Source organism: Mastigoproctus giganteus, chromosome 3 (genome assembly GCF_048544385.1).
Source record: "Mastigoproctus giganteus isolate SK-2022 chromosome 3, ASM4854438v1, whole genome shotgun sequence".
Classification (NCBI taxonomy): Eukaryota; Metazoa; Arthropoda; class Arachnida; order Uropygi; family Thelyphonidae; genus Mastigoproctus; species Mastigoproctus giganteus.
In genome coordinates this window covers 211,688,568-211,715,586 of record NC_143577.1, presented here as the reverse complement: position 1 = coordinate 211,715,586, position 27,019 = coordinate 211,688,568, and the positions used below count along the sequence as shown (strand labels likewise).

The 27,019-nt window shown below is 38.2% G+C and overlaps 1 protein-coding gene across 1 annotated transcript in view; it reads left to right on the top strand.

Annotated features, from left to right (window-relative positions):
- Positions 1 to 27,019, top strand: part of LOC150088656 (apoptosis-stimulating of p53 protein 2-like) — a 162,488-nt gene that overhangs the window by 132,206 nt on the left and 3,263 nt on the right. Inside the window, exons 8-10 of the mRNA XM_090370281.1 lie at positions 10,835 to 11,046; positions 19,795 to 19,928; positions 21,260 to 21,426. Coding sequence (XP_090226407.1) covers positions 10,835 to 11,046; positions 19,795 to 19,928; positions 21,260 to 21,426 — 513 coding nt within the window. The remainder of the gene's footprint in view (positions 1 to 10,834; positions 11,047 to 19,794; positions 19,929 to 21,259; positions 21,427 to 27,019) is intronic.

Here is a 27,019-nt window from a genome sequence, read left to right as displayed (position 1 = left end):
GCTATCATGAGCAAAACTATGGATATAATTTCCGGTCAATGGAAGAAGGTCATTAAAATACAAGAGGAAAAGGGTGGGGGAAAGAACTGAACCTTGGGGAACACCAGCGTTAGTGGACAAGTTAGAAGACAGAGAGCCATATGCCATCACCTGCAGTAAGCGGTTAGAGAGAAAACTGGATACCCCGTTACAAAGAACAGCTGGAAAATCATAGGATGGAAGCTTTTTTAGAAGACCTTTATGCCAAACACAACCAAAAGCCTTTGAAATGCAAGAGAAATGGCTTGAGCTTCACCAAACTTTTCTATTGAATTTGTCTATTGATGGATAACATAAGCCAGAATATCACCAGTGGACCAACACTGACAGAATCCATACTGGCAATCGTTGATCAGATGAAAGATTTCCAGATAGTTTTAAGAGTTCGTGGTTAATTGTTAATTTATTTCTCCATTACTTTGGAAACAGTAGAAGTAATCGCAATGGGACAATAATTGGATGGAAGGAATTTGTCACCCTTTTTAGGAATTGGCTGGATATGAGCAAATTTCCAAGCAGAAGAAAAAACACCTTTGGAATAAGAAAGTGAAAAAAGACGACACAAAACAGGAGTAAGCTCAGGAACACAGGTTTAGAGAACAAGTGGAGAAATACCATCAGGACCTGGAGTTTTCTTAGCATCAGATTCATCAAAATCCTTCTGACATCCTTTTGACGGAAGCCCACAGGAAGCATTGAATGGAGTGTACTGGGAATGGGTGGAGGTGATTTACCAAGATCATCAATACATGAGCTGGAAGAAAAATAGGATGCTAGCAGGTCAGCTTTATCTTTGGCTGATGTGGCAACAGAACCATCTGGTTTTGTCAGAGGTGGAAACAAGATGGGCAAAAATTGCGGCCAATAGCTTTGGCAAGAGACCAGAATGCTCAGCTACCATTTGGACTAAAAGAAAGTTTTCTACTCTTAGCCTGTTCGAAATCTAGTTTGGACTTATTAATAACTGCTTTGCAAAGTATAAATAATACTTAATAATAATTTTTATTAAGTAATAAAAGTAATAAAAGTTCAGAAATATTATGCGATTTCAGAGAATATAGGCTTAGTGGGTTGCATTAAAAATATTATGTTGAAAGGGGTTTGCGATAAAAAATATTACATTGAAAAGGGGTTTGCAAAGCAAAAAAGGTTGTGAACCGCTGCTGTAAAGCAAAGCATCAACAAGGGTTGTGATCTGTGTGAGCACATTATGCACAGAGCTCCACAGCCTCAGTTTTTTCATAGGAAAGTGGTAGTACAGGGATATTCATTATCCAAGGATAATTGGTTCCAGAAAATTCCACTTAAAAAAAAAAAGCCACTTAAAACGGGAACCAATTTTCATAATGTGTATTATGTACTTGTACATAGTAAAAAAAAAAAAAAAAATTAAGGAACTGAAAAATGAGACAATTATTTTATTAGACATTTTTTTTTTTATACTTTGTTGAACAATGTAAGTTTAAGGTAAAAAAAAAGGTTTATTGAAGTTACACTTTTTTTTTTTTTTTTTTTTTGCTGTATTTTTTCAGAAAAAATTTGTCTTAGCATTCAGTTGTCTTTAAATTCATGCTTAACTTTTGTTGCACGATAATGAAGAGGATTGTTCTCACAAAAATATTTAAGTGCTTGGTCAATTTTCTCAATGGATTCCTTTAATTCTTTAATTTTCAAATCTTTAACCTGTGGTGGTCATCATTTTTAACTTCCTATTCTTCTGTGGGTAGTTGGTCTAATTCTGCTAGCTCCTCAATTGTAAGTGGTTTGCGCTTGAATATCCCAATCATTAACTTCGTGGAACTCCGCTTCTTTTGCAAGACCATTTCATTTGCCCTCGTGGGTAGCACAGTGGGCAGAATTCCCACACCAGGTGGAAAAGACCTGGTGTGGGATTTTTATGGGTCTTTTTCACAATGTGGCTGAGTTAGTCCGTCTCGGGTGAGGGTAGCATGGTTTCTTTCTCCCGGAAACTCGGGTTTTTCATCCTTGCTGAACAGAAAATTTCCCTCGGAACACATGCAATTTGCAGACAATATGCACGAAGCAACATGGTCTTCGTCACTGATGCTCCTAAAACCCAACAACCAACCAAACAATTTCATTTTGTAACCCGGTCAATTGCATTGTTCGTATTCACGAAAGGAATCAAGGGATAACTTTTTCCATGAGCTGTTCATTAATCTACACAAATTTCTTTCCAAGCTTCTCCAATCATTTTTATACTGTGCTGAATATTAAAATGTTTCCAAAAATTGTCCATGTTATTTTCATTGCATTCTTCATATCGTAATCTCGTAACATATTGGAGGCTTGAAGTGGTGGAACCCATGTTTAGTCTCCAGAGCTAAGTTCCGGCAACCCTTCTCCATCATGCAGTATGACTGATGACTTTTGAGGTTATGATAGATATCATGGTGAAATCCAATCTTCCTTACATTTCAAGGGTACAGCTCTAAAACAGTGTTTGCAGGCCGGCTGCTAGTTAGTACACCGGACCGAACCTATTGGTAACTCCTTAGGAGGCTTCCGGATCAACTAGCGTATAATCTTGCTACCTCTACTCTGCCAGATAGTGACTGAGGGAGTCTGAGTAGTGTGTGTGTGTGCAGGGGGGGGCATTGTTGAGGCCATGTTATGTCAAGGTTCTGGGTATATTCTTACCATGTGTACGCTATATCCAAAAATTTCATTACTTCATACAGCATGTCCCCCCCCCCACTTTTTCTTACTATTGAATACACCATGAATTGTCAAATTAATAGAGTAAGCTTATCTGCAAAAAGATCTAAACCTCCCAAACACTTCCTAGTTCATTTCACAAATATATATGGTCTCAATTCTAATCTTAACGATGTCCATTTCCACTTGCAGTCTGCCAAACCCCCTGTACTTTTTCTGACAGAATCTCAGTTATTAGTTGATTCAACTACTGCTCATGTCAGTTGCCCAAATTATTCGCTGTATGATTCCTTTTGCCTCAAAGGTAGTACTTGTGCATATATCCATTCTGATATTCCTTGTCAGAGACTTGGTAATTTGGTATCTCCTCTTTTCGATCATCTCTGGCTTAAAATCTCTCTACCTCAGTCTGTCAAATTCATCTGTCGTCTCTACTGTTCTCCCAACTCCGCTAATCACTTGGAGCTCTTTAACTTCCTCTCTTTGCAAGTTGACTTTTCCAGTCCAACTTTCCTAACAGTGAGGTAATTTTCCTTGGTGATTTTAATGTTCACAACTCCAGCTGGCTTCCGTTTTCTAGTCACACCGACCCATCTGGTTGAGATGCTGAGGCTTTTGCAATTACTAAACACCTTTCACAGATTATTCATTTACCTACAAGAATCCCAGACAATCCCTACCATACAGCCAACATGCTTGATCTTTTTCTCACAAACAACCCTTCTAAGTACACAGTCGAAGTGAGTGGCCCTTTAGACACCTCAGATCAGAACTTGGTGATTGTCTCTTCTGCAATGGAGCCTTTATCTCATGGCTATTCCCAACCTCATGTTGATTGGCTTTACAAGAATGCAAAATGGGATGACCTGCCAGATTTCTTTTCTTTTCCTTGGTCAGGCTACTATTTCAAAAGTTCTGATGTCAACGTTTGCTCAGATCGTGTCAGTGAAATTATTCTTGTAGGAATAGAATGCTTTATCCCACACTCCACTTTAAAATCTCATCCTTTATCTAAACCTTGTTTTCCAATAATTGTGATAAGGCTGTTCAAGAGAACAGTGTTGCATATCGTAATTGGCTTGTTTCCGGTTCTTCAGTTTCATTTTCTGCCTACACCAAAGCTCACAACAATTGTAACGCAGTTACTAATCACTCCAAACTCGATTTTGAACAGGCAAAGAGTACAAAACTTGCTTCTTGCTCTAATGGTAGCCGAACATTCTGGTCTCTTCCCAAAGCTATTGGCCGCAACTTTTGCCCATCTTTGCTCCCATCTCTGTCAAAACCAGACTGTTCTGTTGTCACTTCAGCCAAGGATAAATCTGACCTGCTAGCATCCCATTTTTCTTCCAACTTGTGTATTAATGATCTTGGTAAAACACCTCGCAGCATTCCTAGCACGCTCCATTCAATGATTCCTGTGGTCTTCCGTCAAAAGGACATCAGAAGGATTTTGACAAATCTTGATGCTAAGAAAGCTCCAAGTCCTGATGGTATTTCTCCACTTGTTCTCAAAACCTGTGCTCCTGAACTTAGTCCTGTTCTTTGTTGCCTTTTTTCACTTTCTTATTCCAAAGGTGTTTTTACTTCTGCTTGGAAATTTGCCCATATCCAGCCAGTTCCTAAAAAGGGTGACAAATCCCTTCCATCCAATTATCGTCCCATTGCAATTACTTCTACTCTTTCTAAAGTAATGGAGAAATCAATTAACTGGCAACTCTTAAACTACCTAGAAACTTTCCATCTGATCAATGATTGCCAGTATGGATTCCATCAGTCTCAATCCACTGGTGATATTCTGGCTTATGTTACCCATTTATGGACAAAGTCAATGGAAAAGTTCGGTGAAACACAAGCAGTTGCTCTTGACATCTCAAAGGCTTTCTATCATGTTTGGCATAAAAGGCTTCTAAACAAGCTTCCATCTTATGGTTTGCCAACTGTTTTTTGTAATTGATTATCCAGTTTTCTCTCTGATTGCTCACTGAGGGTGATGGTAGATGGCTCTCTGTCTTCTAACTTCTTCACTAATGCTGGCCCCCAAGGTTCAGTTCTTTCCCCCACTCTTTTCCTCTTGTATATTAATGACCTTCTTCCATTGACTGGAAATCCTATCCATAGTTTTGCCAATGATAGCACATTGCATTCCACTTTCCATTTTGAGAAACCTTGCCCTGCTCGATCAGCTTCAACTACTCGAATATCCACTACCAATTCCTTAAATGCTGATCTCCAGGTAATTATCCAGTGGAGCAAAGACAACTTAGTTGATTACAATCCTTCTAAAACTCAGTCTTGCCTTATATCTCGCAAAAAGGATTCTACTGCTCTTATGCTTATCTTCAATGACACTCTGATTTCTAGGCAAGGTCATATATCTCTATTGGGGATTACCCTGACTTCTAATCTCTCTTGGCATAAGCACATTACAAATATTGTTTCTTCTGCATCTAAAAAACTGGGTTTTCTCTTTTGCTCTGGTATTAGTTTTCTTTCAAACAGCTGTTCGCTCTGTACAGTGCTCTGTAAACCTCTCTCACGTTTCTAGATTCCATTCAAAACAGGGCAGTTAGTCTAATTAATGACTCATCTCTAACAGAATCTCTTCACACTCTGTCTCATGCCTTTTCTATAGATACTTCCATGGCTACTGTTCTTCTGAATTGGCTTCTATAATTCCCACTCTCTCTTCCAAAGCAGTCCGAACACATGGCGCAACCAGTCATAATCCTTTTACTGTCCAACTTCAAACTCACTTATCATAAAGCAAGATTGCACATTTTTGTAGCAATTCTGGGTTTGTTTTTGATGGATAGAACAGCATCTCTCAATCTATCCAGTAATGAGTGGAGTTAATAGTTGTTCTTTTCAATGTTTATCCCCATGTCTGTTATTACCACCATATTTTTTACTGACATATGCATATATAAATACAGTGTTTCATAATGTCACTCAATCTGTCCAGTATGAGTGGGGTTAATAGTTGTTCTTTTCAATGTTTATCCCTATGTCTGTTATTACCACCATATTTTTTACTGACATTATATGCACATATAAATACAGAGTGTTTCATCATGTGTTAGCTATACTTTCATGATCAAATCAAGATACCTGAAAATAATGAAAAAGCTTATTTAAACATCTATTCAATTCTTTCAATGTTAAAAAATGGCTATGGTGTTTTCAATAGAAAAAATAATAAAACTAATAAAATAATAGATAACGAGCAAATGTGAACCTATTATGAATAAACATCTTACTAAGTATGTGTATGCTTATACTTATTTATTTATTTATTTTTTACCATTTAAAACTGCACAGCCATTTTTTAAAATTCAAACAGCCATTAGCTCCATAACTGTTCATGATTATATAAACTTTTTAATTGTTTTCAGCCTCTGAAAGTATGACCCATATTTTATGAAACAACCTGTATATGTGAAATGCTGCACATGCTATTACTACCCTATCATGTGAAGAAATCATGCTTTCTATTATATGCATCCATTTCCTAACATGCCTATTTATCTCTTTCCAGACACCCCTTACAGTTTGTATCATTTCTCTTATATGATCTAACCTCAAACGCTTGCAGCTACTTTTTCCTTTATTATAAACTTGCCAATGCCTACACTGTTGAAACCTCACATGAAAATACAGAAAATAATAAAATCAGTATTTCATGTCAAGTGAATCTGGGACCTTGCTGCATATCAAGAATTCCTCACATGAGTATTTCTTGAAATTGAAATTCTGTAAGTTTCGAGACAGGAGAGCCCACTCCAGGGTAAAATTTTGACTTTTGTATTTCAAAGACAAAATGAAAAAAGTTTTTATAATTGCCATTAGGGATTTTAATGCCTTCTGAGTTACTTCAGAATGTTCAGAATTATGTGGAACTCACATACATGAAGTGTGAAAACTGTAAGATACTACAGTACAAGAGAATTTGAAATTTTGTTAGGTATTCTGACTGTAGCTTACTTCAAATGTAAACTGGACTTTGAATATTGAGATATTAGCATTAGCATTAGCATTAGTAGAGACATTTGATGCAAGAAAGCAAGCTTATGCAGCATCAGCCAAAAAAAAAAAAAAAAACCCACTTCCACTTCACCCCTCTGTTCGTTCAAAATACCTGTCCAGCTGAGCCTTAAACTTATTTAGGCTATCAACCTCCACCACAAGGGATGGAAGTCTGTTCCACCAACCAACCACCCGCTGGCTAAAGGCAAATTTCCGCACGTCTATCCTACATCTGTCTTTCCTCAATTTGAATTTATGCCCTCTCAGGTGATTTTTCTGAGCTAGAGGAAGAATCCCATCAGCATTGAGCATGCTCAAACCATTCAAGGCTTTATACACCTCTATCAGATCACCTCGCTGGTGCCTAGTCTCCAGACACTGTAATTTGCAAAACTTAAGCCTTTCTTCGTAAGAGCACCCCTTTGTTCCATTCACTAATCTTGTTGCCCTTCTCTGTACTCGTTCCAGCAGCTCTACATCCTTCTTGAAATGAGGCCTCCAGACCTGTATACAGTACTCTAGGTGTGGCCTGACCATCGCCTTATACAATGGAATAATCACCTCCTTATCCCTGCTGGAAAAATTCCTGTATATCATTGACAATACTCCATGAGCTACTCTTGCAGCCCGTCTGCACTGCTCAGAGAACTTCATATCTGCCTGCACAACCACCCCCAAGTCCCTTTCATTCTCTACCACTGTCAGTGTAGTACCACAGAGTTGATACATTGCTCTGGGGTTGCTGTTTCCCATGTGTAGTACTTTACATTTGTCAATGTTAAACTTCATTTGCCACCTCTCAGCCCATCTGCTCAACCTTTCCAGATCCTGTTGCAGCAGCATAGTGTCAGTAGTATCCTTGACAACCCTGCCAACCTTTGTATCGTCTGCAAACTTGGACATTAAGCCCGATATACCATCATCAATATCATTTATAAATACAGAAAACAATAATGGACCCAACACTGAGCCCTGAGGGACTCCACTAATAACATCAGTCCACGATGAGCAGTGTCCATTGATTACCACTCTCTGTCTTCTCCCCCTCAACCACCCCTTTATCCATAGCAGCAATTTGCCTCCAATGTCACACTGCTCCAATTTGTGTAGCAGTCTTCCATGTGCAACAGTATCAAAAGCCTTTCTAAGATCCAAGTATATAATATCAAAGTTATTCCCTGCATCCAGTTCTTTTGTGACTGCATCATAGTATCCAATCAAGTTGGTCAGGCAAGACTTCCCCTTAACAAAACCATGCTGTGTCTGAGCTATAACTGAAGTCTTGTCTAAATGATCCTGCAGTGCTTCTTTAACCAGTGCCTCCATTAATTTTCCTGGAACAGAAGTTAAGCTCACAGGTCTATAATTACTTGTGTCAGCCTTTGATCCTCCTTTGTGAATTTGGGTCACATTTGCACATTTCCAGTCTATGGGTACCTCCCCTGAGTCCAAGGAAGCTCTCATAATTATGGCTAAGGGTTTGCTTACTTCCTTTGCTGCCTCCTTTAATATAACTGGATAGATCCCATCCACCCCGGGTGCCTTTCTTGTGTTTATCTTCAACAGTTTCTCCTCCACTTTACTCCCAGTTATTTCAAGATTCTGTAGCTTACTGCTAGAGTTGAATACACCTCTGGCATTCCCCTCGCTGAATAACTCCTCATGTGTGAATGTCGATGCAAAATATTCATTTAGTTTGTTAGCTACCTGAGCAGGATCATCAACACTTGACCCATCAATATCAAGTGGACCAATCTGATTCATCCCCTTCCTTCTAGAGTTTACATAAGTAAAGAACTCTTTGCTGTTTTTCTTTGCATCCCTTGCCAAGGATTTCTTGTAATCTGCCTTCGCCTGCCTAACCTCCTTTGTAACTTGGTTGCATATCAACTTGTATCTATCATAGGCTTCTGTGTCATGTGTTAATTTGTATGTATCCCATGCATTTTTCTTCTCTGCCATATGCCTCATTAGTTCATCTGACATCCATTTTGGCCTAAACCTTGAACAATATTTCTTAGTTGGTATGTAAAGCCTAGTAGCTTCCAAGATAAGTTCTTTGAATGCTTCCCATTTTGAATTTGCTGTTGGTAACATCATCAGTTGGTCCCACTGTATAGAATTTAAATACTGTCTCAGTCCATCGTAGTCGCCTTTACGGAAGCAATAACCCTTCCCTTTACCCCTAATGGTAGTTACCTCTTTGAGTATATTAGGATGCTGAGAATAAATGAGCTTTAAACAATTGACTAAAAAGCCATATCATGAAGTTCTAAGCCTTTATTTTTCATAAAAGATCCAGTGAAGGCACAGGGCCAAGATGATGCATAAGTATATGAGAGGAGGTCATCACATTACTTGTTTAAGCTGCTTCCCACTCTGCCAAATCAGATCAACAAAATGGGTAGTGCACGTCTTAGGTTTCTGCCACAATTGTAATGGATACAAAAGCAGAACAGCATGTGTGCAGCAAGTTTAATGTAAATAATGGGGAAAAACAGAGCATAAAAATTTCTCTAAATATTACAAACTACACTTGGTGATGCTTTTTCAAGTAAAGCTGTTGTTTATCACTCTCCAAAATGGCCAAGAATCTATCAAAGATAAGCTTCAACTTCAAGCGGTGATGAAAGTGAAGGTAAAAATTTGTTTGATTGGTGATTAACCATTCAAAAAATTACTGATGAAATGGGCATCTTCTTTGGATCATGCCTGGTGATTTTGACTGAAAATCTCAGCATGTGCCAACAAAATTCATTCCAAGATTCCAAACAACGATCAAAGTTTGTCATCAAGTGAGGAGCGGAAAAGAAGGTAGAAAATGGATCCTGACTGAAACCTTGCAACCTCGTAACTGCGGGATTGCAAGGTGTTTTTTTTTTCCTTCTCTTCCTTAAACTCAAAATGAAGCTTAAAGGTGAAGATATGATGACATTTCAACAGAACATGATGGTGAAACTCAACCAGCTCACAGAAGACTGTCACTGATGCTTTCAGAAGTGACAAACGCACTGGTATGCTTGCACGGAACCAAATAGACGGGAACTGCTTATAAGAATGTTGTATGTACTCTTAATTTTTTTTAGGAAAAAAAGTCAACCTTTGATCAAACTTCATATTGTTTTATAACAGTAAACATAGGTAATAATAGCATGGAGTAATGTTCTTTTGCTGTGCTAGTCTAATAGCAGACCTAGGATAAACATAAGTTCCCTTTCTTACTAATAAAAAAAAATTACAAATAAAAGTCTCTATTTATAATATCTTAGATACCATTTATCTGTTTTTCTAAGTATGTGTGAAGCAAAAGGGGGGGGTATATACCAAGATTTCCAATCTCCAAAAATTATTTTTTACAGTTTGTATAAATTTATAAATATTCACTTTTTTTGCATTATTTTTAATTAATATCAAGTGACTCAAAAGGTCATAAATTACAAGCCTATAAAGTTTAATGGCAAAAAAAGTACTAAATGAAATTATGCATGTTTGTAAGCATAATAGGATTTCTGCACTACTGCAGAAATCCTGTTAATGACAGAAAAATAGTGGGAGTAAGACAGTCATGTACATTGCAAACTGCAGCATGTGAGAGTGCACAATTTTTATTTCAAGGCAACTAAAGTTATATTTATCCTTTTTTTTTTTTTTATTATTTGCATCCATTAAAAGAATGGTTCCGGCCATTTTCAAAAATTAGTCAAAATGGGAATATTTTATGCATAAAATAAATATATACTGTCCGTATAGTCTGTAAACTCCTGAAAATTTCTTAGTACTTTATGGCTATGTCCAATTTTAGCTATTTTTTTTTTTTTTATAGAGGAATAGCATCTATGGAATCTGCAATGTCAAAACAACTGTTGGGGGGTTAAATTGTATTACTGATAAATAGCAATAATTCTTAAAAGCAAAGTTACTTTTACTTGTAATGCAATAATTTGTTTTCCCTAATTCCTGCAGATTTAGTTTGCTCTTTTCCATATTTAAGTGCTGCTGTCATGTTTTAATCTTGTACCTCTAGTATATTCTGATTCACCCAATTTCAATATTAATCCAACTATTGAAATTATATAATATGCCCTTTCAGAAGACCCAGCAGCATTAGAAAATGTTGAGGTAGAACTAGTAGAACAAACTCCATCATATCAAAGTGCAGCTTTAAGGAGGGTAAAGAAAGGTAACCTGAAAACTTCAGATTCAGTTCGAAATCCTAGAAGGGTAAGCTTTGATCCTCTTGCTCTTCTACTAGATGCAGCACTGGAGGGTGAATTGGAACTGGTGAAAAAGACAGCACAAGAGGTAATTTATTACCAACATAATTTTTGTTTTTTTATTTTAACTGTCATAACCTGTATTCTCATCAAAGTGGTGACCAGAAACTGTACAGTGATTGTCAATTAAGTAGATTCTTTTAGAGGATGAACTTTGACTTGAAAATGGATTTAAATTAGTCATTAAACATACTGTTTTTATGCTACAATCACAAAATGTTTGTGGCCTATGTAGTCTGAGAGTGGGTTGTAGCTATTATTAGTTCTCACAATGACAACTTAATGTGATCTTTAAAAGATCCAATTATATAGAATATAGTAATGAATATGAACAAAAGAACTGTGTAAAAACATTGATATTAAATTTTAATAGATTAACTGAAATTTAATGGGAAAATATATAAATATGCTGTGAAAGAACCATATACTGCAATCTTTAATTTCTAATCTTTATCACTGAGAAAGAACAATTTTAGATCAAGGTTACATGTTATAAACTGAGACAGAACAGACAAAATCAGTCTGTCTAAACGACAGACTGATTTCTTCTGTTCAAACGACAGTGTACCCGATACCTTCCCACTGTCGTTCTGTTTTTTGAACAACAGTAGGAAGCTATCTGGCTACTTCTTACTGATGTTAATCTGGCCAAACATTTGGGTTTCACTGTTCTGCTGTTTAATATGGCAGTCTTTAACAGGTTACTGTGGAGTTTGAAGGCACCTGGAGGTGGGGGGGATGTAGGGAGCTGGAAGAGAAGAGGTAAAGAAGTTTGTGATAGAAGTTCTCCTTATGAAAATATGAGAACAGACATAGCAGCAAAGAGAGATTGCTACATACCCATTGTTTCTGTTTATTATATGCTGTGGACTGAATGTAAAATGCTTCCAAAACTCCCCTCTTCTCCTAGTGTTGTTTTCCTTTTTAATAATTTAGAATCTGCAGAATGAAAGAGTTATGTGCGTCTATAGACTGGTTGAACATTATCTGAATGCAGGTGTCCAAACATTGCATTATTAGTGTACTCTTCCTGCATTCAATTTTCCTGAACATATGCTTAATGCAAAATTTGTTACATTAACTTTGTAAGTAATGTCCCTGGTTTCCAGTTGTGGTGGGTGGAGAAGAAAATGAAGATATCAGTATCTGTTTTAACATTTTATTTTCTTGGAAATGCACTTGAAATGCTGCAAAGCTTGATTATTCTGGTCACTTTCTAACCAATGCTGGGATAACAGGAAAGGATGATAGCTGGAGAGAGATGGAGGGAATTGTGAAAGTTGTTGAATAGGTTTCTGGATTTTTTTTTTGGACCAAATGTTGGGGAATAGCAGTTATTAGCTAGCAGAAGTTTTAATTTGATTCAGTTCTGACTTCAGATGGGGGGGATAGAATTAGAGGGCCCTCAGAATGTGGCTTTTAATAATGTCTGTTTTTACACTGCTGTAATTATAATTTAAAACCATGCATTAGGTATACAGAACAAAAATAAGCTTATAATAAAAAATGTAAAAAAAAATTTAACAAGAACAGTGGGGAAGAAAATTCACATAAACTGTTGAATTTGAATGACAAGCACCAGTAAGACTGCCACATAGAGGCAGCACATTACCAATAAGTTCTTTAATTCTGACATGATATTGGATAATATGAACAAATAATACTTTTTAAGTGAGGTAATGCCGTCTTTTTATCCAAAAAATTTTTCCTGATTACCACATTGTGAAATCTGCGTGACCTGCTGAATTACTTAACAAGTACAGGTCAATGCTGAAAAGAAGCCGCAAGTTAGGGTTAAATTGGAAAATGCCTGCAATTCTGCCCAGACATGATAGGAGGAAGTACATGATGAGAGCCTTGTCAATCAATTCAGCTCTGGAGAGATTGTGTAATTTTGCACTACGTGGTTGGGGTCTGTGTTTGTTAACAAGAGAGACTGCTTCTACAGAGATGGGATACACTTAAATAGAAAGGATGCAAGAATATTTGCTGATGCTATCAAGACAGTGTTAGGTGGGTCAGAAAACTGCTAGCTTGGTAGGGGCATACAGTGATTCTTGAAAGTGATTCTTGCACTGCTTCTACTGGAATGAGCAAAAGCCTGGAAGGCAAGTTGCTGGGGATCTCAAGAGCTGCTAGGAATCATCATGAAACAAGTAAATACATGGGCTGTGTTAGGGTAAATAAGAGTAAGAACAAGTGCATGTACACCAGTGCTAGAAGTATAGTAAATAAATTTGATGAATTTGAAGCGCTGGTCAAGGAATCAAAGGTAGATATTGTTGGGATATCAGAGATGTGGTGTTACACAGATATAAGGAATGCTGAATTGGAATTAAGGAGCACAATGTATACAAAAAGGATAGACAGCATTGGAAGGGGTTATGCTGTTAGTTAAGAAATACATAAAATTTAAGGCAGTGCATCCAGTTGACATTGGTGGACAGTGCGATGTGAGTCAGTTTGGTGTGACATAAGCACTAGGAAAGTAAATATGTGTCACAAAGGAGGTTAGGCAGGCAAAGGAAGATTACGAGAAATCTTCGGCAAATGATGTAAAGAAAAACAGCAAAGAGTTCTTTTCTTATGTAAGCTCTAGAAGGAAGGGGATGAATCAGATTGATCCACTTAACATAGATAGTTTGACTATTGATGATCCTGCTCAAGTAGCTGATAAACTGAATTAGTATTTTGCATATATATTCACACATGAGGAAATCTGTAGGGAAGTGGAAGTTCATCCAACTCTAATAGGAAGCTAAATAACTGCTGCACAAATTGGAGCAGTGTGGCATTGGAGGCAAATTGCTGCTATGGATAAAGGGATGGTTGAGTGGCAGAAGACAGAGAGTGGTAATCAATGGACACTGCTCAACGTGGACTAATGTTATTAGTGGAGTTCCTCAGGGTTCAGTGTTGGGTCCATTGTTGTTTTCTGTATTTATAAATGATATAGATGATGGTATATCAAGCTTAATGTCCAAGTTTGCAGACGACACAAAGGTTGGCAGGGTTGTTAATGACACTACTGATGCTATGCTGCTGCAACAGGATCTGGAAAGGTTGAGCAGATGGGCTGAGAGGTGGCAAATGAAGTTTAACATTGACAAATGTAAAGTACTACATATGGGAAACAGTAACCCCAGATCAACGTATCAACTCTGTGGTACTACGCTGACAGTGGTAGAGACTGAAAAGGACCTGGGGGTAATTGTGCAGGCAGATATGAAGTTCTCTGAGCAGTGCAGACGAGCTGCAAGAGTAGCTCATGGTGTCTTGTCAATGATATACAGGAATTTTTCTAGCAGGGATAGGGATGTGATTATTCCCTTGTATAAGGCATTGGTCAGGCCACACCTTGAGTACTGTATACAGGTCTGGAGGCCTCATTTCAAGAAGGATGTAGAGCTGCTGGAACGAGTACAGAGAAGGGCAACAAGATTAGTGAATGGAACAAAGGGTTGCTCTTACGAAGAAAGGCTTAATTTTTGCAAATTACAGAGTCTGGAGACTAGGCATCGGCGAGGTAATCTGATAGAGGTGTATAAGGCTTTGAATGGCTTGAGCATGCTCAATGCCGATGGGATTCTTCCTCTTGCTCAGAATAATCACCTGAGAGGGCATAAATTCAAATTGAGGAAGGACGGATGTCGGATAGATGTGCGAAAATTTGCCTTTAGCCAGCGGGCAGTTGGTTTGTGGAATAGACTTCCATCACTTGTTGTTGAAGTTGATAGCCTACAAATTTAAGGCTCAGCTGGACAGGTATTTCGAACGAACGGAGGGGTGAAATGGGAGTAGTGGTTGTGCTTTTTTTTCCTTTTTTTTTTTTGGCTGATGCTGAATAAGCTTGCTTTCTTGCATCATATGCCTCTACCAATGCTAAATCAAAACTTTGTAATAACCAAGAGGAAAGTGGAGAAGAAATTGTTGAAGTTAACCATAAGAAAAGCACCTGGGGTGGATGAGATCTATCCAGTTATATTAAGGGAGGCAGTAAAGGAAGTAAGAAAACCTTAGCCATAATTATTAGAGCATCTTTGGACTCAGGGGAGATCCCCATGGACTGGAGATGTGCAAATGTATCCCCAATTCACAAAGGGGAATCAAAGGGTGACACGAGTAATTACAGACCTGTTAGTTTACTTCTGTTCTAAGGAAAATAATGTAATCACTGATTAAAGAAACATTGCAGGATCATCTAGACAAGACTGCAGTAATAATTCAGACAAAGCATGGGTTTGTTAAGGAGAAGTCTTGTCTGACCAATCTGATTGGACACTATGATGTGGTCACAAAGGAACTGGATGGAAAAAATAATTTTGATTTCCTATACTTGGATTTCAGGAAAGCTTTTGATACCGTTGCATGTGGAAGACTACTGTACAGATTGGAGCAGTATGGCATTAAGGGCAAGTCGCTACAATGGATAAAGGATGGCTGAGTGGGAGAAGATCAATGGAAACTGCTCTTTGTGGACCAGTGTTATTAGTGGAGTCTCCAGGGTTCAGTGTTGGGCCCATTTTTGTTTTGTAAATTAATCAGTGATATTGATGAAGGTATATCAGGCTTAATGTCCAGGTTTGCAGATGACACAAAGGTTGGCAGGGTTAGTAATGACAGTATGCTACTGAAAAAGGATCTAGAAAAGTTGAGCACATGGGCTGAGAAGTCGCAACTGAAGTTTAACATTGATAAATGCAAGGTACTGCATATGGGTAGCAGTAACCCCAGAGAAATGTACCAACTGTGTGGTACTACACTCAGAGTAGTGGAGAATGAAAAAGTCCTGGGGTTGATTGTGCAGTCAGATCTGTAGTTGACAAGACCTCATGATGTCAGGTCATGGGGTCTTGTCAAGAATTTTGCTAGCAGGGATAAGGAGGTGATTATCCCTTTATATAAGCCAATGGTCAGATCACACCTTGAGTACTGCGTACAGGTCCGAAAGCCTCATTTTTGGAAGGATGTAGAATTGCTAGAACGAGTACAGAGAACGGCAACAAGATTTGTGAGGGGAACAAAGGGGTGCTCTTACCGAGAAAGTAACAAATTGCAGAGTCTGGAGACTAGGCACCTGCGAGGTGATCTGATTGAGGTGTATAATGCCTTGAATGATTTGAGCAGGCTCAATGCTGATGGGATTCGTCCCCTTGCTCAGATTATGAATCTGAGGGGACATAAACTCAAATTGAGAAAAGAGAGTCGTAGAATAGATGTTCAGAAATTTGCATTTAGCCAGCAGGTAGTTGATTGCTGGAGCAAACTTACATCTGTTGTTGTGGAAGTTGAGAGATTAAATAAATTCAAGGAAGAACTAGACAAACTTTTGAAGTGAATGCATGGGTGAAATGGGGAGGGGTTTTTTTTTTTTTTTTTTTTTTGGCTTGTGCTGCATAAGCTTGCTTTCTTGCATCTTTGCCTCTTCTAATGCTAATGCTAAATATCAGAGTAATGTTGATACCAGCAAAACAAATGCCATATGTAAAGTTGCATAACTCTCAGTGTCATCAATCAAATATCTTGCAAGGAATAAGGTGGGATATGAGAGCCTGTTAAATGCCAAACAAAATATATATTTACATAATTCAGAAAAATTAATTTCTCTTAATTCATAGCAATTTCATATTGGAAACCAGAAAAAGTGAACACTGTATATACTTATGCTGCTGTATCCTACTGCTGTATTTCCAAGAGGGGGAAATTAATTAGAAATTGGCTTTGAATTGCTATGCAAGTGGTTTCTACAGAAGCATAGTGAAGGAGTACCAATAAATGGGGGTAATTTTCAAAATACAGGCACTTAAATTCATAAGCTATTTAGTGGAGATGACATATTTAAAGCTTCTGAAGGGTGGTTTTGGTGATGGGAGGCTAATCGCAGAATATCCTAGATCAGTCTTGTAGATGAATCTGCATTACAGCAGCAGAAGTGTTTCCTGAATTTCTGCATAATACACCGATGAGCCAAAACATTACGACCACCTGCCTAATATGATGTTGGTACTCCACGTGCAGCCAAAACAGCTCATACCTGGTGAGGCATAGACGCTACAAGATTTCTAAATGTGTCTTGTGGTATCTGGTACCAACATGTAACCAGCAGATCCTTTAACTCCTGTAAGGTCTGTGGTTTGAGATGCCACAGATCGGAGTTGCTGTTCCAACACACACCACAGATGCTCAATGGGATTGATGTCTGGAGAATTTGGAGGCCAGGGCAATACCTGGAAGCCTTCCTCATGTTCTGCGAACCAGTCTTGAACAATCCAGGCGGTGTGGCATGGCGCATTATACTGCTGAAAGACGGCACTGCCAGAGGGGAAGAGAGTTGCCATGAAACGGTGTACCTGGTCGGCAATGATGTTTAAGTAAGTGGTAGACCTCAGAGTGTCCGGCACATGGATGACTGGACCCAGGGTATCCAAGTAGAACATTGCCCAAAGCATGACACCGCTACCACCGGCTTGTTTTCATCCCATGGTACATCCAGGCAGCATCACTTCCCCAGGTAAACGACATACACGTATCCAGCCTTCCACATGGTGCAACAGGAAACGTGATTCATCAGACCAGATGACCTTCTTCCAATCACTCAAGGTCCAGTTTCGATGCTCGCGTGCCCATTGTAGGCGCTGTTGTTGGTGAACCATGTTTAGCATGGGCACTTGGAACGGCCTGCGACTATGCAGCCCCATTTTCAGAACCCTGCTGAAAATGGTGTGTGACACATTACTCCCGTCGCCAGCATTCCAATTACTGGCGAGTTGCATCACAGTCGCCCTTCTGTTGCCATGTACCATCCGGAAGAGCCTTTGCTTACCTCGAGCATTGATGAGCCGCGGTTGTCCAACACCTTGCCAGCGGTTCGTGGGTTCCCCCTCCTCAGACCACTTTTGGTAGGTACTAACCACAGCTGACCGTGAGCACTCCACCAGCTGTGCCGTTTCAGATATGCTCTGACCCAGTCTTCTGGCCATTACAATTTGGCCTTTGTCAAACTCACTTAAGACCGCTGCCTTTCCCATCTGGGAAAAAAAAAAAAAAAAAAGAGTAACACTGATTAACGGAGCTCAGTATCAGGTGTTTTTTTTTATATACCATGTCCCAACCTGCGCACACCCCGTTTTTCACCTGCAGTTGTGCCACTGCTGCTAATGCGGCATAAAAATTTTAAACCAAACCAATCACCTGCAGTTGCTTCGATTTGCATAACAACTCATTGGTCATAATGTTTTGGTTCATCGGTGTATGATTCAAGATGATGAATTCAGAGATAAAAAGTTGTACAGCTGTGACGAAACAGTGCTATACTGTAAACTTCTTCCTGACAAGTCATTGGATATTAAAAAGGAACACAACAAAGCAGGTGGGAAAACTAACCAAGAGAGAATTGATTGTGTTACTGTGCACACACAAGACTGGAAACAACAAGCTAAAGCCATTGTGCATCAATAAAAGTCAGTCTCCAGTGTTTTAAGCACAATCAGTATAAAATCTCTACCTATGATTTATAAAAAAATACTTCAATGCTTTGATATTTCTGCTTTGTGGCTTGAAAGTGAGTTTTTAACCTCTGGTGAGACACCACTTGCTTTCCAAAAAACTTGAAGAAAAGGCTCTGTTACTACTGGAGCACTGCCCAACTCATCCTTTGGCTGATGTCCTGAAATCAAAAGAAGGCAAGATCAGTATTACATTTCTGCCAAGGAACACGACTACACTAATTCAGCCTATGGATCAAGGCATTATTCGAGCCTTCAAAGCCTACTGTCATGGAGAGATACTTGCTGGTGTTGTGAACTCAGAAATTCAAATTCAAAAATTTCTGAAAACATTAACACTGAAAGATGCTGAATACAATATTGGATTAGCATGGGAGAAAGTAATTTCAACATCAATTTAAAACTGCTGGAAAAAATGTATTGGAAAAGATAATAACCATGAATTAGTAGCATTTTCAGAACAAGAAGTAGAGGCTGCTTGTAATGTTGTTGGTGGCAGTCTTGGAGCAAATGATCTGACTGCTTGGATTGAAGTCGATGCAGAAGCTCCAGCACATTATCTGAGTGAGGAAGAAATTGCACCCTCTGTGAGCAGTGGGAAGACAATAGACAAACAGAAGTCCAGTTACACAGGATGTGACTCAGAAGATAATGCGGATGTAAGGAAAAAGCACCAGAAATTAACAAAGTGCTTGAAAACATTAATAAATCTTAATGGCATGATTAGAACATCAGTGATAGTACACATCTTCAATTATTGCATCTGACCATTATTAAGAATTATGTATTAATAAAACACTGTCATCAGTTCCAGCAACTAAATTACATGGCTATTTCAAAATGGGTGTGTAAAATGTAAGTCCATAGCAGCACTGTATTATTAGAATGTGAAGGGAATGATATAACCTTTAATACTTTGTCTTTTAGTTTGTATACTCATAAAACATTAGTAAATAAAGTATTTATTTATTAAGTGTATTTTTGTTAAAAAAAAAATGGGGAAAAAATTATAAAATATTTTTTGGCTATAACGCACTTTTCTGATACCCACATTATATTGAGCTTACACTGTATATTAAAAATTGGTATCTGTTAGACACCATGCTACAACTGAAAAGTTCTAATGGAGGAAAAATTTAAAAAAAAATTTTTTTTTCAGTTGATAAATTTTCCCAGCATGCCTAGTTTGACACTTAATAACATAACTCATAAGCACAAACTTACACCAAATGTTAATTTAAGTTTTATTGTTCCAACCTTTACATTTACAGGTTCCTAACCCAAGTGCAGCTAATGATGAAGGAATAACAGCTCTGCATAATGCTATCTGTGCTGGTCACTTTGAGATAGTTACATTTCTTGTAGAATTTGGTTGTGATGTTAATGCACAGGATAGTGATGGATGGTGAGTGGAAATCTTATGTATTAAAAAGAAATATGTATGGATTATGGAATAATAAGCTTAAAAATTAAAACTGAGTGGTATGATTTATCACATTCATAAATAATTTTAATATAACATGAAAATTTCTATTTTGTTACATTTTTTTTCTTTTGTTTATTCATTTTTAGTTTCATTATACTAACGAGACTAAATATTATAGCAAGATCAATTCTTGGTCTCACCATAATAACTGCAAAGAATCACTTACAAATCAACTCACATTTGTAAAGCAATTCACTTTTTGAGAACCTTATAAGCAAGTAAATAAGGACAAGGAGGTTCTGCCTCTAATTTCCTATATAGCAATGCACAACATAAAGACTACAAGCATCTGCTGTTTGAAAAGTCACTGATCTCACAATTTTTTCCTTGCTATTAGCCGCATTAGTATATGTGCATAAGCACCTATTATCTTTACCACATCTCTGTCTGTCCGTCCATCCACCCACCCACCTGTATTTAACAATCTGACTCTCAGTGGATAGACTTTCTTGGAATTTTATATTTGGTTCATATAGAAAGATCAGGGGTCCTTAGCCTGTGGATCATGATCCAAAAAGGGGTCACCATGTAGTTTAAGGTATGATCTCTATGATCACCTTTGATAAATTTAAATTTTGCCCTACTTAAGCATGTTTTTTTTCCTGCTCACTTAGTGTTATGGATTGAAATATGCTGATTTTAAGTATTAATTTAACCTTGAACAAATTAGCAGGCTGTGGTTTCACTTCATATGTATATTTTCTGCTACCAAAGTTATTATGTAAAACTACTACTAATGAATAAATTAATTATTAACCATATTTTAATATTAATATTTTTTAAATTACCTAGTTTCCCAAGTGTTAGTTATATTTTAATAATAGTAACATCATACTTAATTTGTAAACAGTAATTAGAGAAAATACATTATTAATTCAAACCCAAGCCATGAGTCCCAAAGCTGACACCCAAACTTAATCTGCAATCCAGCTGATAATAGTTAAGAACCACTGAAGTAGATGCTGCTGATCTGTCTTCTGAGGTTCAAATGAGCATGTGCCATTTTTTTGCAGAATTTTGAATGAATTTATGAGAGAGAGAGAGAGAGAGAGAGAGAGATCTGCATTTTTAGTTATTTTTTATGCTTTCCCCACAAAGCTTGTTAAGCCTTAAACGTATTTTAAAATTTCTTCTATTGAAGAATTGAGGAAATTTTTAATATCAATGCAAAAAAAATGTGCTGTGTGAATGTTTCATCACAAAAACTTTCAGAATGGTCAATTTTGTATATTTTTGAATCTTCTTTGCAGGACTCCCCTTCATTGTGCTGCTTCTTGTAATAATCTTCCAATGGTTAAGTTTCTGGTAGAACGAGGTGCCTGCATTTTTGCAACTACTTTGAGTGATCATGAAACAGCAGCTGAAAAGTGCGAAGAGGAAGAGGAAGGATTTGATGGTTGCTCTGAATACCTGTATAGTACGTACTTTATATATAATTTAATTCACTTTTTTTGCTATCGTTTAATTACATCTAATTTTTAAATTATGTCAAATGAATGTCCTTTTCTTATATAATGCATGATCCTGCTTGTAACAAACTCAAAGGAGTCTATGAAATCTTAATTCCTTATAGACAAACCCCAACAAATTGGATGAAAATAGAGTATAGTATTATGACAGTTATATAATATACAGCTAAGGCTTGAAGTACTGTAAATTTACTCATAAAATTTCCAGCAAAAGCTTATTATTTCAGTACTCACCTCTGAGATCATGATTAGGGTTTAAAATTCATAAAAAGCAAAAGTAAAGGTGAAGGATTAACTACATTAAATTAAATAAGAACATGATCTGAGGAAGAAGTGCACCGCCTTTTTCCCTGGTTGTCGTCTATAAAAGAAAACTGCATAAAAATAACTAGGATGGAGTGTCAAAAACCAAGAGCTTAAATGTGAGACTTTCAATGTTGTCATGCGCCTCCGTAGCCAGGTGGGAAGGAGCAGCAGTGGTAGCACATGCTTCTTGATTAGACCGGGGTTCGAGCCCGTCACCACCAAATACGGAGAATGCGGAAAGGTCAGGGAATGACCACCGCATATTCCCGGAGCAATATGGCCTTAGTTGCTAATGCTCCTAAAAACCAAATAACAACAATGTTGTCATCATCAGTTGGTTATGTGACATAAGCAGAAGGTAGTCATTTATAGTATCTTTAACTCCCAGGATGCATCACGTTAAACACATGGCTAGCCGGGTGGGTAAAGTGCCTGCCTGGCAACCCAAAGGTCGCGGGTTCGATTCCCGCCTCGGGCTTGGATCAAAGTACTGCAAAAACCTTTGGAGGTGTATTATGGCCACAGAAGCCGATGCGCCAACAACTACCAAAAGTAAAGTAAGTAAAAAAGTAAAAGTTAAACACATGGAAATTTGAGATGTGTCAGACACCATATTGGTGAAAGGTTTGCCGTTAATTTAGCATTTAGGATTTCATGTGATGCATTCTGTCAAAACCATTCTATAGGAAGGGCTTCATACTGGAGTATTTTGTAATTAGAATTTAACTTGATTAAAGTTATTGCACAGTCTATTATAGATTACCAAATAATGATAATATAAACAGACAGTTCTGTTTAATCAGCATTATAAATGTCTGATAAAGGATAACCATGTGACAAGATCTGAGTTTGAAATCCTTACATAGCCTTACAATATATGCTATATCAATTTTTCAGTCACTGCTACCAGCAGTGGCTGGTTGCAGTGACTCTCTTGGCTCAAAGTTTTATACCTTAAAGCTGACCCAAACTTTTTAGAGTATAAGATCACAAGCATTTGCTTGTAGAATGGAGAACTTACAGATAAGTTTTGACTTCTACTGATGAGGACCACTGTAAAAGGAACTCTTCAACATCATGATACACGGTGATATTCTTTCCTGTTGAGCATCTTTAGATTTGGCTAGTTTAATCAAAATTTGAACTCTGCTTTTAATAATTTTTTGATAAGGAAATAGAAAGAATTCTATATTCTTTTGCTAAATTGCACCCTTTAAGAAGCTCTAGGCTTTTTTAGGTGTGGTCTTCATATCTAGACAGTATCCCAAATGTTGTCTTACAATTACTCAATCTGTAGAGTAACCATTATTGCCTTGTATAGTGGGATTAGGACCTTAACTCTACAAGCAAATATCCAAAAAACCATCAATAGGACACCATGAGTCCTACTTGCCTCCAGCCTGCACTGCAGAGAACTTCATGTCTTTCCAATTTAGTCCACAATTTTATTGGTTCTAGTGCTCTTTTAAGTCTTATTTCTTAGCATGTTGGTTTGCAGGTTCTTATTCACAATACACGTTCTCCTTGCCTCTTCTTTGACTGAACTATTCATCTAGGAGTTAGATATTTGATGGTATGAAACTAATTAATCTTCACAGGAAATCTGTATAGGAATCTGACCCGTGATATGCTAAAATTACCTTGTTCTCTTTTTAATTCTACGAGGGGTGATCATTTAATTTGCAGACTGGTGCAAGATCTTATCCTAATTGCCATCATCTAAATCTTCTGTGGATTTGTCCTTCTCTAAGTACTCTACCTTGAACTTGACACACTTCCATGCTTCTTGCAGGCCATTTTTCAAAAGACTGCAAAGTGCTTCCATTGTGGTTCTGCGATAATAATTCTCGGACACAAAACACTTGCTTTTCAGAGCATTCTTCAGACGTGGAAACAGGAAGAAATCACACAGGGCTAAGTCCAGTGAATAAGGGGGATGTGGCAGAACCTCTGCACCTAAGGCAGTGATTATTGGCTGCACAATATTAGCCATATGGAGCCTGGCATTGTTTTCATGGAGAAACCACTTCACACCAGAAAGTTCTTGACATTTCCCATGATTGGTGTGGTGAAGTTTGACTCTGAGAACTTCTCAGTATGCTTCTTTATTCATAGTTGTTCCACGAGGCACAAAATATATAACAAGAATGCCTTTTTTATGTCAAAAAACACAAGAACCATTTGTTTGTCTGCCGAACGAGAAGCTAAATTTCAGAGGTCTTGGTGAATCAGAACGCTTCCACTCACTCCACTGTTGTTTTGTCTCTGGATCGTAGTGAAATATCCAAGTTTCATAACATCACTATTTTATTTAAGAAGTTTTGACCCTATGTTTCAAAACAATCAAGCATTTCTTTTTGCACAAGTCTTCTCTTTGCTATTTTTGCTCTGAAGTCAAATTGTGTGGAATCCAGTGAGCACTACCGGTTATGAAATGGACATTCTAACAGCTAATTCACAAAGTGTAATTCGCATGTCTTCATCTAAGATTTCCTGGGCTTTTGCGATTTGCTCAGGAGTTGTTGAGGAGGAAGACCGACCATGCCTTGGGTCATCTGCAACAGACTCAAGGCCACTGAATCACTTGTGACATTTAAATATGGCCTTCCTACCAAGACGCTCATACTGTATGCTTCATTCATCTCTTTAACTGTTTCTGATGCATTTAAGCCCCATCTGACACAATAACAAATTGCATATTGCTGTTCAAGCACACGCTTCTTGATTAGACCGGGGTTCGAGCCCGTCACCACCAAATACGGAGGATGCGGAAAGGTCAAGGGAATGACCACCGCATATTCCCGGAGCAATATGGCCTTAGTTGCTAATGCTCCTAAAAACCAAATAACTAAAAAACAATAGCAAACAAGCTGTTCAATCTGTATGTCTGAAGTGATACTTGCTTCAAAATGAATGTCACTGACATGCGGCTAAAAAAACTCTTCACACAACATTAGCTCGACAAGTACTGGCATGCACACACAGTCTGCTCACTAGCGATTAGGGGAGAGTGCCTCTAGTGGCACTTATGGAAAGTTTGCAAGGTAAACATAAAATATTCCACTGCAAAATGATCACCCCTTGTGCTATTCACCTATTATGTTCAATTAAATCTAACCAAGAGTATTTAGCTTGTCAATTTTTATATTATTATCCATTATATTTTGTTTACCTAACCCCTAAATCTCTTTGTATACTGTTTTTAATTCAATTCCACCAAGTGTACAGTTATTTTGAGGTTGTTGTTCTCCAAATGCATTTTACTGCAGTAAAACATGGCTGCCACTTTTCAAATCATCCTCTGAATCCCAAGTCATCCTGAAGAAGCACTGCTTAGCATTGATCATTAACTATGCTGCTGCAAAATTTATATCACACCCTGTATCCCGTGAGCATTACCATTAGCACATGATGCAAGAAAACAAGCTTATACAGCATCAGCCAAACAAACACACACACACACACACACACACACACACACACACACACACACACACACACACACACACACACACCTTCTCATTTCACCCATCCGCTTGCTCCAAATGCTTGTCTAGTTCTGCCTTGAATCTGTTTAAGCTATCAACTTAGCATTAGCATTAGCATTAGTAGAGGCATTTGATGCAAGAAAGCAAGCTTATGCAGCATCAGCCAAAAAAAAAAAAAAAAAAAAAACCCACTTCCACTTCACCCCTCTGTTCGTTCAAAATACCTGTCCAGCTGAGCCTTAAACTTATTTAGGCTATCAACCTCCACCACAAGGGATGGCAGTCTGTTCCACCAACCAACCACCCGCTGGCTAAAGGCAAATTTCCGCATGTCTATCCTACATCTGTCTTTCCTCAATTTGAATTTATGCCCTCTCAGGTGATTTTTCTGAGCTAGAGGAAGAATCCCATCAGCATTGAGCATGCTTAAACCATTCAAGGCTTTATACACCTCTATCAGATCACCTCGCTGGTGCCTAGTCTCCAGACACTGTAATTTGCAAAACTTAAGCCTTTCTTCGTAAGAGCACCCCTTTGTTCCATTCACTAATCTTGTTGCCCTTCTCTGTACTCGTTCCAGCAGCTCTACATCCTTCTTGAAATGAGGCCTCCAGACCTGTATACAGTACTCTAGGTGTGGCCTGACCATTGCCTTGTACAATGGAATAATCACCTCCTTATCCCTGCTGGAAAAATTCCTGTATATCATTGACAATACTCCATGAGCTACTCTTGCAGCCCGTCTGCACTGCTCAGAGAACTTCATATCTGCCTGCACAATCACCCCCAAGTCCCTTTCATTCTCTACCACTGTCAGTGTAGTACCACAGAGTTGATACGTTGCTCTGGGGTTGCTGTTTCCCATGTGTAGTACTTTACATTTGTCAATGTTAAACTTCATTTGCCACCTCTCAGCCCATCTGCTCAACCTTTCCAGATCCTGTTGCAGCAGTGTAGTGTCAGTAGTGTCCTTGACAACCCTGCCAACCTTTGTATCATCTGCAAACTTGGACATTAAGCTTGATATACCATCATCAATATCATTTATAAATACAGAAAACAATAATGGACCCAACACTGAGCCCTGAGGGACTCCACTAATAACATTAGTCCACGATGAGCAGTGTCCATTGATTACCACTCTCTGTCTTCTCCCACTCAACCACCCCTTTATCCATAGCAGCAATTTGCCTCCAATGTCACACTGCTCCAATTTGTGTAGCAGTCTTCCATGTGCAACAGTATCAAAAGCCTTTCTAAGATCCAAGTATATAATATCAAAGTTATTCCCTGCATCCAGTTCTTTTGTGACTGCATCATAGTATCCAATCAAGTTGGTCAGGCAAGACTTCCCCTTAACAAAACCATGCTGTGTCTGAGCTATAACTGAAGTCTTGTCTAAATGATCCTGCAGTGCTTCTTTAACCAGTGCCTCCATTAATTTTCCTGGAACAGAAATTAAGCTCACAGGTCTATAGTTACATGTGTCAGCCTTTGATCCTCCTTTGTGAATTGGGGTCACATTTGCACATTTCCAGTCTATGGGTACCTCCCCTGAGTCCAAGGAAGCTCTCATAATTATGGCTAAGGGTTTGCTTACTTCCTTTGCTGCCTCCTTTAATATAACTGGATAGATCCCATCCACCCCGGGTGCCTTTCTTGTGTTTATCTTCAACAGTTTCTCCTCCACTTTACTCCCAGTTATTTCAAGATTCTGTAGCTTACTGCTAGAGTTGAATACACCTCT